This window comes from Sapajus apella, unplaced genomic scaffold (assembly GCF_009761245.1).
Source record: "Sapajus apella isolate SASKATOON/1434 unplaced genomic scaffold, GSC_monkey_1.0 scaffold53, whole genome shotgun sequence".
Lineage (NCBI taxonomy): Eukaryota > Metazoa > Chordata > Mammalia > Primates > Cebidae > Sapajus > Sapajus apella.
Genome location: NW_022436993.1, coordinates 1,293,887 through 1,313,926, shown reverse-complemented (window position 1 = coordinate 1,313,926; position 20,040 = coordinate 1,293,887). Strand labels below are relative to the sequence as shown.

Here is a 20,040-nt window from a genome sequence, read left to right as displayed (position 1 = left end):
ATCCCACCCAAGAAATCTTTCTCACAGCTGAAGCATAAACTTTTCAGAGGCCTTCAGCCTCTTTTTCTCTCTAAAAGGTTTTCATTGCACACAGGAGTTGCAGAAAACTGACATTTGCCTTTTAGCACAATGTAAACATCACACGGTAGAATGTAAGAGAATTAGTGTCATTTTTAAGGTCATCTTGGAACTTGTAAGTGGCACAGTTACAACACCTTACTGGTGTTTCAAGTGTATGACAACACCTTCTTAAATGCCTAGTTTGCCAAGTTCTTACATTGCAAAGAGATGACTGTCTGCAAGCCAGTAAGAGAGGCCTCCCCAGAAACCAGCTGGCTGGCCCTATGATCTTGGGCTTCCAGCCACTAGAACTATGAGAAAATACATTTCTGTTGTTTAAGCCACCCTGTCTGTGGTTTTCTTTTACAACAGCCCTAGAAGACGAATACAGCTACCGTATTTAAAATTTGGGAGATTGGTTATAAAAAATATGTATTTCTATTGGATAGCTATAAGATCTGGTAATGGTTATCCAGAGGTGAGTAGTAATTGCCTGTATTCTCCAGCTCTCCATAGTCTCCACCAACCCCTTTTGTCTTCCAGATATGGAGGCTAAAAATCAATTAGCAATTATATCAGTATTAGTATTTAATCCAGTGATTTTCTCTTATTTAGATTACTTGCCTGGTACTTACGGAAACTTAGGTTTGAAATTGCTTATATAACTAATCTAATGGCAAACAACAGCTTCTATTCTCCCCAGTGGTGAGAAAGGAGTTGCAATGAACTATCCATACTCCTTTGTCTGGACTCCCTTTTTGATATATGTGTAGTCTTCCTCTATGGGAAAGCCAACCAGCTATAGATTCTTCAAGTCTATAAGAACCATACTGATGTACACTAATATATATTTCAATCATGAAAAATAATTATGACATGATTTTAAATTGTAATTACAAATATTAACTCTGAGCATCATGGGGCAATTATGTAATTTATAAAATATGTCTTTTTTCAACTAGTAAATAAGGGTGACATGAATTGGCAAAATAAAAGCTTCCTTTTGTCTTGACAGATGCAAATAAAGAATAAGTCACTTTTACTTGAAAATTTGAAAATACTGGATTGAGAGTATAAGGATTCCATCTGTTACACGATTTCAAGTCAGCCCTGACAATTATACATCAGAAACATATTGAAATATCAACTTTCCATCTTGCATTTATAGAAGTTGAAGCATAAAATATTTTAAGAGCCAGAAAATGTAATAACCATTTGTCAGAGAAAATGGAAGTAGAAGCTGGAAACATGGAGATTAGAGGGAAAAAAAAAGGAAACAAATGTTGAAATGAAGAGAAATTAATGAACAATCAGAGCATAAAGAAATAGCCCAAAGGAGAAAAACATAATGCTTTAAGGGAGAACAGAAGTCTATGAAACTGTCCTATATTTACTTATTGCTTGGCACAGTTTGGTTGGGAGTGTACTTCTGTTAGTTTTTTTTCAGGCAAAATATATAAAGAGACTTAATAAATCACAATATTGTTCATCTTAGGCATCTACGATGAAGTAAACAAATCAATGGGCCCACATCATTCTTTCCTTCTCAAAACATTGTCTGAAGCAATCTATTAATGATCTTTGGAACTGTTATTACACTTGTGTAATGGACAAAAACCAAATATGGGAACAGTCAGAATTTAATATGGTCCACTTCGGCATGTTTCAGTTATACTGCAGCATGGTTATTTGTAGATTAAGTCTATTGCAAATGTATATTTTGTATATTAAGGATATTTTTATTGTGTTTCAGATGTTGAAGCTACTTTTCTTATATTTCCAAAAAGCGTTTTGTGTATTCCATTTGTAAACTGAGAACTTCTCTTTTAAAGTTAGTTCTAGGAAGTAAGAACAGTGTCTGGCTTAGAAGTTTCCAAACGATAAAAAAAGTAAAATTAATTGATAATGGTTTCCCTTAAAAAACAGAAATTCATGTTCACTGTGAAATAGATTAGAAAAAACACAGATTAGCAAAAGAGGAAACAAAAATCATTCTTATTTCAGTATTCATGAATATGTGTGGATAAGTCAGCTATTTCATTGTAATTATTTAGCTATGTGTATATAATTTTTTAAGTGTGCTCATACTGTATATGCTACATCAGAGCCTAATTTTCAATTTAACAATATATTCTGAAAAGGATTTTATGTCATTAACGATTTTATTGTTCTATAATGTTTTCCTTGTGTGATTGAACCATAATTGAAATAAAGCAATGGTATGTTGAGCATCATTGTAGATAAATCCTTGGACCATAGCACAAAGGCACACAAAATTAAAACACTTCGGGTATGTATTGCTAAATTGACCTTGCAAAATCAATATGCCCTTTTAAATAGGCCCTAGTCAGATATGAGAGTGTCTGTTTTATCAGTTCTCTTGTATTTCAAATGATATCATGAGTACAAAATACCTAATATAATGCTTGCTTTGAGTAGAATCTTATAAAAGTTAGTTTCCTTTCTACTGCATTCTCATCTAGAGAGTTCCACTTTTTACACTTAAGTACATGGAGACCACTGGTTTTTGGGGAGAATTTAATGAATGTAAAGCAGTGAGGCTCTTAAATAAGTGCGTTTCCTTATTGTTTTCACTGAGTTACAGGAATAGACATAGACTATTCCATTCCCAAATCTTCATGGAATTAGATTAAATACTTTACATTATTTGGAATGGAGAAGTTTCTTTATTTTTGCTAACCCAGTATCACTACGTAAAAGAAGGATGGATTTACTTGTGGCTCTGGGTCTCATCTGTTTATCAACAACTGAGATTCTTATTTTCCTGAATAGCAATAAATTTCCTAAATATTCTTAATTGTAGTCTCTCATTTCCATGCAAATGTCTTAGGGATTTATAATGGTAACATAAAGCTCTATCAAAAATAATGGAATTCTCAATGCCAAGCCCTAAAAAAACTATCCTCGCATTCACTTTCAGAAGCTAGACATTTTTTGAAAGAAACCAGTCATCTTTCGTGCAAGTCCTCTTGATATTAGCAAAAGAACATGGACTACAAAAAGCAGAAGGATCAGAGAAAACCTTGCAAACTAAAGAGACTGGAAGATCAAAGAATATCTATTTAAAATTCTTTCCACCTAAACCTCTCCCAAATTGGAATAGCCATCAGTTACTAACAGAGCATACTGTATCCCCTCAATGTCCTGGGGGAGAACAGAGCCTAAAAAAGAACAGTGTCACCAAAAACTTACAAAGAATTAAGACTATCAGTCATAAATAGCACAAAATGAATATAACAACAGCAACAACAACAAAAACCTCATATGAAAACTATCAAATAGAAAAAGAGTACTCACACGCTATGGGGTAGCAAAACAATGGTGAAACCATCCATGCCTATGTTTTCTGAAAGCTGGGGGTGTTTTCACTGGCTTTGACATTTTTCTAGCAAGACCAGAGTTTTCTGTGATGCCATTTCACAAAAATAAGCCAAAAATGGACCTTTAGTTTCAACTTCTCATTTGGTTACCCTAAAATTACTACATTTCTGGTGTTTAAGAATTAAAAAAAGAATTAAAAAGAAGAATTAATATTCCTACTTAGAAATATACAAGACAATCTTCATGTTAATTTTCTCTAAAATGGTACCATTGCCTTTCTTCAATGCATTTATTAACCATAAAAACAGAAGCCCCAAGTTTTCCTCCTAGCAAGTGTGTGGTCAAGAAACAATCCTTCCTTTCCAGCATTCATAGAGTTCTTTTTGTTGTTTTACCTGTTGCTTTTTTTCACTCCTGGGATCACTATTGCTTCAAGAACATTTTAAAAATCTGAGAATATGGTAGAAGCTTCCTCTAACAATACTGCAACAGCAATATGTTTATTCATTTCCTGTCACTGTCATAGTCCGTGGTTTCTAGAAGTATTTTTAATGCCTGATGAAACAAGCTAAATGGTGACTTTAACATTAGAAATCTTTACTGTTGAAAGTTAAGGGATTTCCTCTATTATTTACATTACAATTTTTAGTTGACATTAATACCATGTGCTTGTTCTTTGCATTATCGTCTTTTAGAAAGAACCTCCTTTGAAAAGTCACGATGAACTGTTTTTTTACAAAATCTTACAATTCTCAGAAGGGCTTTATCTTTTTATCGGAGTATCTACACCCCTCATATGATTTTCATTCTGCACAGGCTTTTCATTTCATACAAATAATTTATGTTTAATTCAATTAAGTTTATGATCTTGAAATCATGACAAACATATCCAGTATCTAATATTTTTCAATAAAACTTCCTTGATTGCTTTTTTAAAGCATTAACTGAGATTGTCAGTTTATGGCACTGATGAATACAAAGCAATTTTTCTGGCGAGTGTTAGAATACTTAGGACAGTGAGTTCCCAAACATTTCAGCACACTGAGCTTACATATGTGATTCTTCTAAGTGGGCTCTAATGTTTCTATAACCTGATAAAATGCTATTAGTTTTTTTGTAGCCACCTTTTAAAAAGTACTTCGTGTGCTGAAAACAAGTTCAGAAATTCAAAGCAATTTTATATGAAGTCATGTTATCCTTACATCAGTATCAATTAACTGCTTTCAAGAAAATGTTGGTAAATCTCTGTGAGAAATAAAACATAATTGTTTATGCTCTGTAAATCCAAGGGTTAAAAAAACCTAATTGCTTATGTTCTTGTGATTTGCATTATCTGGTACAGTGACAGTTATACATTGTCCTTTCAGATGTTTGCTAATATTTAGGAGAAATTTGGGATGACCTTGGGATGATCTCTTTCAGTCCAGCTGCTTAACTCTAAATTCTATTTAATAACAGTTTGTGAAATCAGCACATCTCCTTGGAACTCTCCCGTGGGTTACAAGTGATCAAACAGACAAAGCCATAATGACAGGATAGTTAGATTGGTTTAACAGACAGGGAATTGTAGAGACATTCATGAACAACCATGAAACTACACATTGGTATGGCCGTATCCTTTATTAAAACCACCCAAATACAAAAGCATCACTGCACTATATATATATACTGTATATGTATATTCTCAAATTCACAGAAACTTATCACAGATTTATTGGCTTTCCATCTTATTACATGTCATATCCCTCAAACATTAAATAGAAGCAAAAGTCTCCACGCAATCTTCAGATGAAAAACATCCTGTGTGTTTTCAATTTGTGTGTTTTCATTTAGACGGTTGAAAGGATTCGCTAATAAATGTTTCCCAATTTAGGCTTCCTGGTCATGGGAGTGACATGTCCTGTGCCATGTAGAATTTTGTAGCTTGTAATGTCCATTTAAAGTTCAAGTGTATCTTGCCTTCTCTGTAGCAAGAGCCAGCCTGCGGATATTGGATATACAACCAGCTGCAGCTTCCTGGAGATCCTGGTCAGGGGACCCAACCATATCCAGTAGAAGCTGTCACACATAAGGAGGAGGAAAAGGAACACAAAAACACAAGCATTAATCTAAAGACATAAAGTTAGGCTATGAAAATAATTTTCATTAGTAAATATTTTTTAAAGCCATGAAAAAGCATAAGAAATTCCATTTGAGCAAATGCAAATGTAAACGGTGCTTAATCAGATGCAGGAATTCCTCATGCACTTCTTACTTTTCTGGAGCTGAATTAGACTCTTTCCTCCCCAGTTTCTTTGGGTATCTAACTGCTATTTTGGGCTTCTGCTTCTGAAATTTCTCTCGCATCCTTTCTGGCTTTTCCAGCGTTCAGAACAAGCCAACAGCATACCATGCTTAGACTAGTAGGGCATCCACTTAGGTTTAATCTCTCTGAGTTCCAATCCTTCTGATCATGTCACAACCTCAATTTATCAGTCACTTACTAGGGACTTTCAGTGACTTCCAGTGCCAACTAGCTACGGCTGATCTATTAACTGGTGCTTGAGTGTTTGTGCCCTCTGGCTTCAATACCTTTCTAGCTACTCATCTTTCTCCTCTTCTCCAAGATCATACTTTCCCATTTATCTCGACTTTATTGGTGCTATCACCTATCTAAAATGCCTTCCCATCCCCTTCTCTGGCTTGGTAAATTTTATTCATCTTTCAAAACAGACCTAGCCAACTTTTCCTCAAAGCCTCCATGATTTCCATTAAAATGCCATTTATTCCTCATCAGGCTCTCAGTAGCAGTTTACTCAAATGTCTGTCACTACACATATTTTTCCTTTTTTAACAGATATTTGGCTTAATGCTTTCTGTCCTTCTTTAGATAGTAAGTGCTTAAAGAAACTTACCGAATCTAATGCATAGAAGACAAATGAATTAGAACATTTAAAATCTACCAATTATGATTCTAATTATAGTCCTCGCAAAATATTTTTTAAAAGTAAATTTGAATCACATATTTTTCTGCACAGTAGCATTTGAATGCAAATGTGATAACTCCAGAAAATGAGGATGATTTGATAAGCAAAGAAATCTTATAAAGAAAAATATCACGAAATGTCTTACTTATACCAAGCTTAGGGTGTGGCTTTTATTCTGTAGGTAATAAAAAGAAGTTATTTAAGAACTTTAATCAGGGGAGTGACATAGTCATATTTGTATTTTAGAAAGGTAATTTTTACAGCAAATTATAAAGTATGGACTGTAGAGAAAAGAGGCAGAAGGGTACTGTATTACTTCCTATAGAGGTGACAGGAAAGAATAAAAGATAAAGATCACAGGAAGGAGCAAATTCAAGGGATATTTTGGAATGAAATAACTATTCAATAAATGGCCCCAGAACAACTGCTTATCCAATAGAAGAAAATAAAAATGGTAATCTCACATCATACATAAATATCAATTCCAGATGAATATCAATTCCAATCCTACATTAATGATGCTGTAGGACTCTCTTCTTAGTTCAGCTAAAGACAGGGTCCTTGTCCCAAGGCCATGAAAAATTAGGCTCACAGACAATTTGAAGGGGGAGAAAAATGGAATTTATTGGGCAAAACAGGGGGAAAAATGGAAACAGGGACCCTCTGCAAAGCCAGAGTCCCTGCTGGTATGCTTTCTGCTTCGCAGATTGAATCCCAGTTTTCACCCAGAAAAGGAGGGGCTGGGCTCTCCCTGTTGCAAACAGCAGGAGCTTCTGTGGCTCCACCCCAGTGAGCATTCCTCCCAGTGCTCAGGCCATTTGAAGTTTCTCTGGGGACCCCTTCCCACCTGGCTGTCTCAATGAGATTAGATAAGAAAGAGATAATGCAAAACATTGAGAAGGTTGTATATAAGAATATCTTGTTGTTCAAATTGGGGCAGTGAGGAACGTCTGCCCTCTCAGTTCCTTGACCTCCCATTGTCACTGATCTTCACACTTCAGCCCTCCACCTTCAGGGTTACACCTGGGTCCTGATTTTTCATCACTTTTATTTACTTATTTATTTTGAGACAGAGTCTTGCTCTGTTGCCAGGCTGGAGTGCAGTGGCACAATTTCGGCTCACTGCAACCTCTGCCTCCTGGGTTCAAGCGATTCTTCTGCCTCAGCCTCATGAGTAGCTGGGACCACAGGCGCGTGCCACCACACCCGGCTAATTTTTGTATTTTTAGTAGAGACGGGATTTCACCATGTTGGCCAGGATGGTCTCGATCTCTTGACCTTGTGATCCGCCCACCTCGGCCTCCCAAAGTGCTGGGATTACAGGTGGGAGCCACTGCGCCCGACCTTTTCATCACTTTTAACAGTCTGACCTCCAAACTCTGCGACCACAATGTCTCCTCCCACGATTTGGCTGTGCAACCATCTTACTTGTTTGTTCTCCTCATGATCTCTTGTTCATGGGCTCATACACTTTTTCTTTAACCATCTTCTGTATTCACTTCCTCCAACCAGCTTAGATGGCACAGTCCATCTTTTGAGCCATTCTCATTACCAGTTTCTTAAACCTCCTTATGACATCCATCCAGGAAAGCTGTAAGTGTCCATAAATCTAACTCTGTTCTTCCCTGTGCCTTCAGCAATAACGGAGCCCGTGGAAGGCTGTATGTCAACAACAAGGCAAATCAGTCCACTGTCAGTTCAACCTCAACTGGATTCTCATTCACTGCCCAGCAATCAAAATTTGTGTCTCTCTTATTAGGTTACTTTCCCTTTTCAATGCCTCTTTTAAATCTTCCTTCTTCTTCAATCTCCCATTCTTCCTTTTAGCCCCCATTTCCAGAAGATGACCAATAAGGTCTCCTTCATAAACTCGGTAGAAGCCATTAGGAAGTGCTCCATGGATGCGCTTCCTAAAACTGCAACTACGCCAGCATCTGAGCAGATCTTTTGACCCTACCTTCCAGTTATAATGGCTCTCTCCTATCCAAGGCACACAATCCGCTTGTATTCTTCATCCATTCTTATTCTTAGGACATTTTACTACAAATACTCCCTGTCTCTCTTCTACTTCAGCTTTCACCTCTTCCTTTCTAATGATTCCATTATTTAAACACATGTCTTACACATTAAAAATAAAACAAAACAAAAAGACACCACTTTGACCCCATTTTCTTCCCTTTCTAGCCAAATTTCTTTAGAGTTGTTGTCTGGAATTCCTATCTCCAGTCTTAAATTCCATCCCACTCACTCCACGCTGCTTTCTGCCTTCAGGTCTCCTCTGAAATGACTCTCTCAGAGGATGTCAGTAACTTCCTTCCATGTGGCTAGCAGTAGTGGACACTTAGGAGTTCTCATCTTATCTGACCCCTTAACAGCACTTGATATAATTGGCCACTTCCTCCTTCTCTGCCATACTCCCCTGCTTTTCCTCCTGTCCATTCATTCTCGTCTTCTCAATCTGTATCGATGGCTCTTTCTGTTTCTTCCAAACAAAAATTGTTAGAGTTCATCAGCACAAATTCCTCTTCTGTTTTCATTCTGTTCTCCTTCCCTAGATGACATCTTTCACTACCTGAATTCAAATGGTATTCATATGGAACCAGCTACTAAATTTCTACCTTCATCCCAGAACCTTCTTTGGAATGGAAAACTTCATATCCAACACTTCTTAGCCTTCTCCACTTGGAAGTCTCACAGCCACCGCAAGCTTAACAGATTCCAAATGAAATTTTTTATTTTTTCTATATAAACATGAATCTCTTTCCAAGTATTTTCCTGTAGCAATAATAGATGTTATCACTTGGTTGTTCAAGACGGAAATCTCCCTGCCTCACACTCACTCCCACCCTCATCTCCCTGTGCTGCATCCAACTGATTATCATATTCTTGTGATTCATCTGCCTACACATCTTTCAAAGTCATTCACTTCTCTTTATTGCCATTGTCATTCATCCCAGCAAAGCCTACAACAGCTTCCCGCTGTCCTTGCACCCTGTCTTGTCCCTGTCTGATTACCTCTTCATACTGAATCTAGAGTAATTGCCTAAACTGGGAAATTTACTAATAAGAGACAATGTTTCTGAGAAACAGGAGGGAACAAGATATGATCCATCTTCTGAGATTCAAGAGAAAGATTCTGTTCTGCATGAGGGAAACAGGGACATTTGGAGGGGCTCCTGCCTTGAGAGCTTTGTATTATTATTTTTCTCCAGCACCATTCAATATCCCTGGAATAAGACAGAGGAAATAGATTATAGGAGTGTGATTCATGTGAACAGCCATATGGTCTGTGCTGGGCTGGAAGGGAAGCGAAAACAGGAGGCTACTGATTGCTGGGAGAATTAGGAAGCGAGGCCTCAACGATGCAGGCAAACAGTTTGGTGGGATCAAAGCATAGGAAAAGGGTGAAAACAAGACATTCTAGTCAGCAAATGAGATATCTGGAGATTTTACAGATAAAGTTGCTTTGAGTATTGACAAGATCCAGGGCATGGCCATGGAAATGTAGGTCAGTATAAGATTGTTATGCAGTTTTTGTTTTTGTTTCTTTGAGACAGAGTCTCTTTCACCCAGGTTGGAGTGAAGTGGCACGATTTTGGCCCACTGCAACTTCTGCTCCTGGGTTCAAGCCATTCTTCTGCCTCAGCCTCCCAAGCAGCTGGGATTACAGACATGCAGCACCACGCCCAGCTAAGTTTTGTATTTTTAGTAGAGACAGAGTTTTGCCACATTGGCCAGGCTGGTCTCGAACTCCTGACCTCAGGTGATCCACCCGCCTCCGCCTCTCAAAGTGCTTGGATTGCAGGCTTGAGCCACCACGCCCGGCCTGTTACACCGTTTTATACATACACACAGATGGATGTGTGCACCTATACACACTTAAATATTCTCATTCTCTCTCTCTCTCTCTCTGTAGGGAAGGGAAATAATGGAAAAATAATGGGCAGGAAAAACAGAGTAGCCACTCTCTTTGGTTACCCTAACACATAGCTTAGATGTCTTTGTGTAGCTATTCACACTTAAATCCCTTCCCTAGCTTGTAACTTTTAACTCATGATCTATGGTTCACAATTTTTATTAACCTCTTTTTTATACCTCAATTTACTGTATAGTCAAAGTTATTTTTTAAAAATTTGTATCTATTTAGAGGGTACAAGTGCAGATTTATACTCTTCCTCCCATTTCCCATCTTTTGGAGTCTCCGATGTCTATTATTCCATGTGTACCCATTTTCTAGCTCCCACTAATAAGTGAGAACATGCGGTTTTGACTTTCTGTTTCTGAGTGATTTCACTTAGGATAATGGCCTCCAGTTCAATTTATGTTGCTGCCAAAGACATGATTCATTCTTTTTTATGACTGAGTAGGCATTCCATGGCAAATATATACCACATTTAAAAAATCCAATCCTCTATGGATGGGAACGTAGGTTGATTCCATATATTTATTATTGTGAATAGTGCTGCAATACACATACAAGTGCAGGTGTCTTTTTGACAAAGTAATTTCTTTTCCTCTAGGTATATATCCAGTAGTGGGATTGCTGGTTCAAATGGCTGTTTATAGACAGTCTTTAAGGCAGATATAACTTTATAAAATTTAGGCGATTTCTTCTACATACATACTTCACATCATTCAGACACCATTTTTCATGCTCACACAGCTTTTACTGACTTCCTTGTTGCCCACATCCACCATGGTCACCTTTGTCATCCTGCAGTATGACATGCCAACTGTAAGCCTGGTGATTTCACTCCTCCACACCACCACTAAATCATTGAATGTGAGCGCTGCCAGCCTGGCTCCCCACGGATCCTGATATTCACATGTCTCTGTTCCCAATGGGCCTGTTATTTTCCTCACTTCTGCTTTCTGATCTTTTTTTCTTATATCAAAGCAAAACATTCCAACTAATTTCTTGGTAAATTATATAATCAAGGGATTGACCTGATCCCTCGATTACGTAATTGTATAACCCCTTGATTATAGGATTTTTAAAAGTTATTAATTTCCCTTTACATGACTTATTTTCTCACTCCTTTTCCCAAGTAGATGGTTCATAAGGGTTCATGAGTCCCTATGTTGACTCCACTGTTCTACAAAATATAGTACAAAAACCCTCCCAACAGTCAATCACTTTAATAGACAACAATGATTACTTCATGAATTTTGTCATTACAGCCAGGTCATCACAATGAATAATGCCAGTTACCTGTAGGTGTTTCTGGGTCCCAGATTAGAGGACCTAATGCTACACTAAAAGCTTGATTTCCACAGTGAATGAAATTTAGAAAAAAAAAAAAAAAAAACAGTCTACAATTGCCCTATATTTGTTGTTTAGGTAATGGGAGGAGAATAGATTGCTAGTTATAGCAATTCCATCTCCCTCCCACAGCTACCCGCCTTGCTTCCGCTCCAGTCCCTGGCCTCTCCTCTCACATTTCTTGTCATCGTGGCTTTTTAAATCCAGGAAGAAGTGAAATAGAGTCCTAGGTTCGAACCCCAACTACCTGAGGAGGAATCTAGATGCCTTATGGTGCTCGCTCTTTCCCAGAAAAATCAGTATCAAACCGTAGTCAAAGGTATGGGTTTTGAGGTCACAGCATCTTGGATCTGTACCCTAACTCTCCCAGTTACTGGGCACATTATTGAAACTCTTAACCCAACCTTCTCATATGTGTAAAGAGATCACCTACCTCTGAGTGTCATTGCAAAGATGAATTAAACATATAACTTTGATAGATGTTTAAACGCCTGTATTCATAGCCTCTTCTTGTCTTTATGTCCTTTGGTCTTTCCCCTTCCTATGTCGTCTGATGATTTCCCCAGCCTTCTATAAACCCAAGTCTGCAGTGTGTGAGGGAAGCATGGAGGAGCACAGGTGGGGGAAGTTTACACTGGCAAGGGCAGAGGACTCCTTATGGGACAGAAAAGAGCAACAGAAGGAGAAGGAATGAAAAAGGGAGAAAGAGAGAACTTCTATCCTGTTTCAAAGAGTTTGAGGGGCTTGAAGCAGAAAGGTTACTTTAGAAGCAACTCTGAGGTGAGAGAAATATACTGAGTATAAGAAAGATTAAGGACTTAAAGTTTAATAGTACATGATTGTACACTGTCTTCAAGACAGAGTGAAACTAGGATTCAAATTACTTTCAGGCCAGGTGCCGCCTATAATCCCAGTGCACTGGAAGGCCAAGGCGGGAAGATGGCTTGAGGCCAGAAGTTCAAGGCCATCTTGGGCAACATAGTGAGGCCCTGCCTCTACCCAAAAAAAAAAAAAAAAAAAAAATTAACCAGGCATGGGTGTAGTCACGTCCACCTAGCTGGGTGGACATACCCTGGACATAACCAGGCATGGATGTGGTCACGTCCACCTAGTCCAAGTAGCTGGGTGGGTCTGAAAGGCTGAGGCAGGAGGATTGCTTGAGCCTAGGTCTTTAAAGCTGCAGTGAGCTAAGATTGTACCACTGCAATCTAGCCTGGGTGGTATGAGACCTCGTCTCTTAAAAAAAATGTATTTTCAGTTGCTATTGGGTTTCTAGGCTTCTGTTTCTCTGACTGCATTTTCAGGTTACGACTGGACCATGAGGCAGCCCGGCTTCATATGGGTCATACATTTGAATCACATAGTTCACTGCCCAACACAAAGCAAATGCTCCATGAATGCTACTCATGTTCATGGTGATTATTTTGCCGGTTCAGAAGTCTGGTTCTGGTATTTATTTCCTGGAGGGTTGGCCTGCTTAGTCTGGAAGAAAGGAAGAATTTTGGCCCTGAGGTCAGTCTAGCTTCTGTCAGCACCTGCTCTGGGCCCTGCCTTGTCACTGGTTGACCTCCATGGATACCAATGGCCCAGGCTCCACGTGGCACTGGCTGCTGCCGCCCTGGACAGCGCCCTTGGAAAGGAAACCCTTGATCTGATGTCTGTCAAAATCTAGCCTGCGTTTTGCCCATCCTCCTTTAGACCTGGTCATTGTTCTGCAGTCTCTGCTTGGGCTTTCCAAGAGTCGGTTATATTTATTCCCAAACTCTTGATCCAGTTACGTAATTTCACATTGCATAAACCAATGGACTGTGAGTGTCAAGTGTCTGAGTCATAATGTTTGGCATAGAGAAAGCTGCTGTGTGGTGGCTATTCTCAGAGCCAACCAGATAAGGATTGCTGGAGGGAGCATCTCCTGTGTGTTCACAGGACTTAATTAGAAGAAAACATTAAATCTAAGCAGGTACCCTTTTTGACTCTACTCTATAAATAAAATTTTTTTTTATTTGAGTAACTTCTAGTCCTGAGTGGACCAAGAGGACTACGCTTTGCTGGGGAATTTATTTTGCCTTAAGTTTCTTACATTAACCACAAGGCTTCATGCTATAACCCATATGCTGGTTGGTTGAATTTTACCTTAACAATTAAACCAATGAAGCCCAGCAGCTGACTATCTTTTTTTTTTGAGATGGAGTTTTGCTCTTATTGCCCAGGCTGGAGTGCAGTGGCGTGATCTCGGCTCACTGCAACCTCTGCTTCCCAGGTTCAAGCCATTCTCCTGTCTCAACCTCCCAAGTAGCCGGGATTAGAGGCGTGTACCACCACACCCGGCTAATTTTGTATTTTTAGTAGAGACGGGGTTTCGCCATGTTCGTCAGGCAGGTCTCAAACTCCTGACCTCAGGTGATCCACCTGCCTCGGCCTCCCAAAGTGCTAGGATTATAGGCATGAGCCACTGTGCCCAGCCAGTAGCCCACTATTTTAAAGAATTATAGGGCCAGGCGTGATGGCTCATGCCTATAATTCCAGCACTTTAGGAGGCTGAGGCAGGCAGATTACTTGAGGTCAGTTCAAGACCAGCCTGGGCAAAATGATGGAATCCCCATCTCTACTAAAAATACAAAACTTAGCCAGCCGTAGTGATGCACACCTGTAGTCCCAGCTACTCAGGAGATTGAGGCAGGAGAATTGCTTGAACCGAGGAGGTGGAGGTTGCAATGAGCCAAGAAGATGCCACTGCACTCCAGCCTGGGCAACAGAGTAAGACTCCATCTAGTAAAAAAAAAAAAAAGAAAGGAAGAAAGAAAGAAAAGAAAAGAATTATAGGATGGGCAAGATTGAATTTTTTTTTAAATAAATAGATAAAGAGAGGAAACGTGTGGCTTAGAATGGTATATGAGAGTTGCTTCCTTAAATTTACCTCGAGTGACTCATTAATGTCAAGCCCACAGGTTACCTAACATTTGCATAACATGAAATGATTTCATTAGCTACCAAGCTTACTATGTGCCAGGCACTATGATTTATTCTCTACTGCTGAATTTAGCCTGCTTTATTTTACTTAGTTAAGTACAGTCTCAATCAAGGGTATAATTGGAAGTCTAGAATTTTCTGTGTGCTCAGGGTCTGAATGGCTTAATATTTGAGAATTACCCCCATGACCCTCTTTGAGTTTTGCTGCTAGCTCACTGTATTGTTTTTCCCGAGTTTTACTTTATTGTCAGTGAATGTTACTCATTGCTTTGTTATACACCCAGAGGCTATGCATTATGCATCTAATGCTGTTTTACAAATTGAATAAGGTTATGCTACTGTCCCAAACCACCATCTGAAAAATATGTAGCATATATGTGTCTTGGTTTTGAATTGGGCTCAGAAATATGTTTCTATTTTCCTAAGAGCCTCACAAGCAAACTAAGGCACTAATTTCTTTAAACTAAGGCACTAGTTTCTTTAAAACTAATAGAAATACTTGCAAAACAGAAACCCAGTACAAAATCCTGAATTTGATGTACCGCTGACAGAAATGAAAGTGCAGTGCATGTTTTCAAATCACTAACACACGGAGCAAGGTGAGGGTGGTTTCGTATCTTTTGGTCATAATTACATAAAAGGAATCATTTTCTTAGGAATGTGAGATACAAATTTGGTACAAACGAGTATGAAATTGGTATACTTTTTTGGTATCTGTTTTTTGGTCTATAGGCTTTCTTTCCAACAATACAGACATTTTTAATATTCTAAGGGGCTTACCTTTTTGAAGTCCTAGTTCCTTTCAAATGTTTCTCTTTTTAATCCTCCATCTCCCCTAAAACACACCCTAGGACTTTAAATTTATTGGGAATTTCATATATACATGGAAGGAAAACTAGTCCCCACGCTTTTGAAAATTTAATTGCACAGAGCACTTTAAAACATCTTTCAAACAAATAACTTTTTACAACGTTGGAGCGAACGAGAACGTGGGGATAGGCATAAGGAGTGATTTGTAGATTGGGTTAACACCAATGCTTCCTCTGGTGTAAAGGGCTTTGATCTTAAGGTTCATGACCTCGGCATGCAGCTGCGACCCACAGTTCACATCTCCTGGAAGGTGTGGCAAAGGTAGCATGGGAATCGGGTCTGCATTCAATTTTTACATTTCCCTTGAACAGTTTATGATTTTATATAACATTTCAGTTCTATGAAAAATATGTACCAATTTGAATGATAACAGATTTTCTTGTGGTTTGACTTGACATTGTTTGGGTGAACATAGCCTGGAAATAGGAGTTTTTAATTAGAGCCGGATGAGCTCTGGAATACCAGCCTACATACCAGGCTGAGGGGTTTTCCCAAAAGATCTTAAGTGCCCAGAGCTGATTTGAACTGCGAGCCCTTCTGACATTCTCCTGTTTACAAAGCATTATGGTGACATCATAGCACTCATGCACCACCCCCTAACAAGAAATACTTGTGTCTACCTGTGGAATGGCTTCCCAGCTATTCGGGTTGGCTGGAGTTCTGCTGCTATTCCAACAGAGATTCCACCGCAGTTTCTTGTACATCCAGACTCTGAGCCTTGGTAATTCATTTCATATGACAGCTCACCAGTGCCAGAGGCCTCAAAGCACACTTAACATTTGCTGGTTGGGGCAAAACCTTTGGTTCTGTTGGTCAGTGAAGGGAGTCAAGGGTCTTGCCTTTATTGGTGTCTGTCCTCCTCAAGGTGATAGGTGTGCATGTGATCTGAGGTCCATGTCTTCAAAACTTGGATCTGCTTATTTGATCCAGTGCTATGTGCAGACATTCATAAGTGTATCCTCTGGGTTTTCTTCCATGTTTCTTCATGAACTTTCCACCAGAGAGCTATTGTGCCCAAACAGACTGACAGGAGATTCACACATTGGGTCTATAGCATTGGGAGCAGAAATGGGATAAATAAGAGAAAGAGCCCTATTGACTTTCTTCCAGAAATGCTAGAAATGGAGAATGACTTGACGACTGGCTGGGTCAGGAGACTGTGGGATATTGCTCAGTACCCTATCAGAGGAAAAGAAAGTGACAAGTTTCTGCCTGCCCAGGGAAGAAGCTGATGGTGTCATCTGGAATGGCTTCAAGTTGCTCTTGGATTTTTATTCCTATTAAATACAAAGAATATCTGTGCACACAGGGGCTTCTTATATAAGAATGCTAAAGAAATAATAGGATAAGGCTGGATTAAAAACACCTATGTGGACAAGGTTGTTTAGAATTGCATTTTGCTATTGGTTAGATCAAAGTGTATATGACAATTTTCTGGGAAAAATATGTTCTCATAGATTATGCAGTAAAGCAGCTATGAGTTTATGCTTTGAGTTCAGACTGAATCCTGACTTTATGTCCTCCTAACTTTATGGAACCTGAGGTAACTCTCTATAAACTTTAGTTTTCTTATCAATAAAATTAGGATTTTTAATGGTACTTTCCTAATAAGATAGATGTGGGATTAAATGGGAAAATTAATGTAAAGTGCTCATGCTATGTGCCTCTAAATTATGGCTGTTATTATTATTATTATTGTTATTTTGAGTTGGAGACTGTTATTGACCAGAGACATTAGTATTTGCTGATAGCTCATTTTCTCTGCTACAGTTCCTATTGGATTGATCCAAATAAGCGATTTTAATCTAGTATGCTGAAAATTAATACATTAACAGAAGGTTTGTGGTGTCCTGTTAGATGATCAAAAACAAAAGTCAAGGCATTAGAACTAACACATCCCTACGTTTATTAAAAGAGATCAATAAGTGCTTATTCAAATTACCGTTTTCTCCTGTATCAGTCTCTAGGCTAGGAGAACATCAAATCCTACTATGGATGGAATGTTTGTCTCCTTCTAAGCTCATGCTGAAATTTAATTGCTAATGTAACAGTATTAGGAAGTGGGGCCTTTAAGAAGTGAATAAGTCTGAAGGGCTCTGCTTTTATGGGTGGATTAATGCTGTTCCAGAGGGATTGGGCTCCCAATAAATGGGTAAGTTTGTCCCTCATCTGCTCTCTGTCTCATGTACTTGCTCCCACCTACTGTACCTTCTGCCATGGGATGACTCTTGCCAGATGCTGGTGCCATGCTCTTGAACTTCCCAGCCTCCAGAACTGTGATAAATAATTTTTCCTTGTTAATTACCCACACTGTATTTGGTTATGGTAGCAGAAAATGGACTAAAACTCCACTAGCAAACAAAGACATTAATTAAATTATCTGGAACAATTCATAGATCTCCTTATCTGGAACAATCCATAGGTTTCCTCCAGATTCTAAGAAAATTGGCCTCTTGATATAAACTCTGAATACAGTGTCTGGATTTAACTTGGATTATCTTCCATTGGTGTGAGATTGAAAATCTGTGGGCTGTCTGTATTGTATTGTTAGATCCATTTTCTGAGAGACTATTTGGAAATAAATTTCTTGGGGAAAGGTTTTATATATAAAACAGTCAAACAGTGGAACAAGCTGGATTTCATTGTGACTTTTCCAGAATTCTAAGTCTTCAGCCCTAACGTGATCTCCAGGCCATTCAGCTTTCTACTTGACATTTCCACTTGGATATAAAAATGCACCTCAAAAGGGACAGAGCTGAATTCCTGATCCTCCTATTTCAAACCTTATTTCCCACAGCCTTCCCTACGTAGCTAATGCCAACTCATCTCTCCAGTTGGTTGGGCTGAAAATCTTGGCATATCCTTGACTCCTCTCTTTCTCTCATAGCCTTTATCCAAGCCACGAACAAAATTTGTTGACTCTACCTTCAAAATAAACCCAGAATCTGTGGTTATATCTTCTCATTACCTTCACCGGTCTCACCAACTACTATCCCTTGAAATGAATTTAATAATTAGACCAAGTTTTCAATATGCCAAAAGACCTGGAGCTGACTTTCAAGGTGCAGCCTAGATAAAACAAAAATGCTCAGATTCAGAATGTAATAAAACCTTTCTTTCTCTTCAAGGGGAGACAGCAGAGAAGAGAAAAGACAGCTTATCAATCTGGGCAAATGGTAGCCATGAGTCTTTTTAAGAACTGACATGCCTAATACTCAACTCAGAAGTTCCTGGAATTGCTGCAACATATATTTCCTTCCAGCACTCCAAAACGTTGACTATTTTTGCTTTGCACACAATGACCTTATGAAAAATGTTTTGATTTGGTTGTTGTCTTCATGAATAAGCTGTTAATGAGGAGGACAGGTAAAAAGGGTTGAGTTCCAAATCTAGGTCAGCTTCACATAGGATAGGGATGACATGTGTACAGGAGCAAGACGATCCATAGTCCGGACAGGTTATCAGAAGCTGGAGATGTCTGTGGCAATATTTGGAATCCTTCACAAATTAGACTTTGCCCAGGGCATGGAAAGCAAAAGGTGACTTGAGTCAATGTTTCCTACACAGTAAGTAGAATAGCAGCCCTTGTTAACACCTGAGCCACTGAATGTATGTTTTTCTAAAATATGAATAAAATCATGACTAAAAATGACACTTCATCCCCATAGGAAATAAAGAAGACAAAAACGTTTTCACCCAAGCAGTAACCTCTACTCTAACATCAGACCTTGACCTCCTCAACTCCATTGATCTTCACTTCAATTCCACATTAATTAATCAACCATTCTTATGGTCACACCCGGACCTTAGTGATACCAGTGACTGCTTCATCTCTGCCTCTCATTGCTGTCTATCATAAATTCCAGATTCTGGAGAAGGCAGAATGGGATCAAGAACATGGGAGGCACCGATCTACCAGTGCAGTCTCCCTGTTCTGGCCTACCATGTCACCTGCTTTTCTGTCACCAGGTTTAACTCTCTGTTCTCTATCATTCTTCTCCTATAGTGACATTACAAGTTGAAATCCTGGCTCTGAACCAGGCTTCTGGATCATGTACATCCATTGCAGCAATGGCACACACATTGTGATCTCCAATTTCCATCGGCTCTCCATGTTGCCCTGCCATCCACCCAGGTGTCTCTCTCATCAACTTTCTCCACAGCAGCTATTTAAACCATCTCCACTCTCCTCAAATTACCTAACCCACCACTTCAGTTCCCTCACTCTCAAGCATATGTCTTTGCCTCCTACTTGGTGGGGAAAATAGAAATCACGAAAAGGGAAGTGGCCCAACTGACTGCCACCACACGCACAGATTCCTGCAGCAAGTGCACCCGTCCTTTCCTCCTCCCATCTGTCATGTGGAAGAGGTGTCTCCTCCTGCCCAAGCTCATCTCCTTGCCCTCGTGCTCCGCATCCTCCTGCCTCCCTCTCCACCTCCTCTAGAAGCTGACTGCACCATTAGCCCCCAACTTTCCGGTATCTTCACTGTTTCTTCCACCCTCTTTCCTGCTCTTGCCAGTTAGCATTTAAACATCTCTGCTGTCTCAGAACAGAAACATAACAAA

At 39.1% G+C, this 20,040-nt stretch overlaps 1 protein-coding gene across 1 annotated transcript in view; it reads right to left on the bottom strand.

Moving 5' to 3' along the window:
• Positions 1–5,001: 5,001 nt before the first annotated feature.
• The window catches only part of ARMC4 (armadillo repeat containing 4), a 152,490-nt gene continuing 137,451 nt past the window's right edge, over positions 5,002–20,040 (bottom strand). Inside the window, exon 20 of the mRNA XM_032243789.1 lies at positions 5,002–5,460. Coding sequence (XP_032099680.1) covers positions 5,347–5,460 — 114 coding nt within the window. The 3' untranslated portion in view covers positions 5,002–5,346. The remainder of the gene's footprint in view (positions 5,461–20,040) is intronic.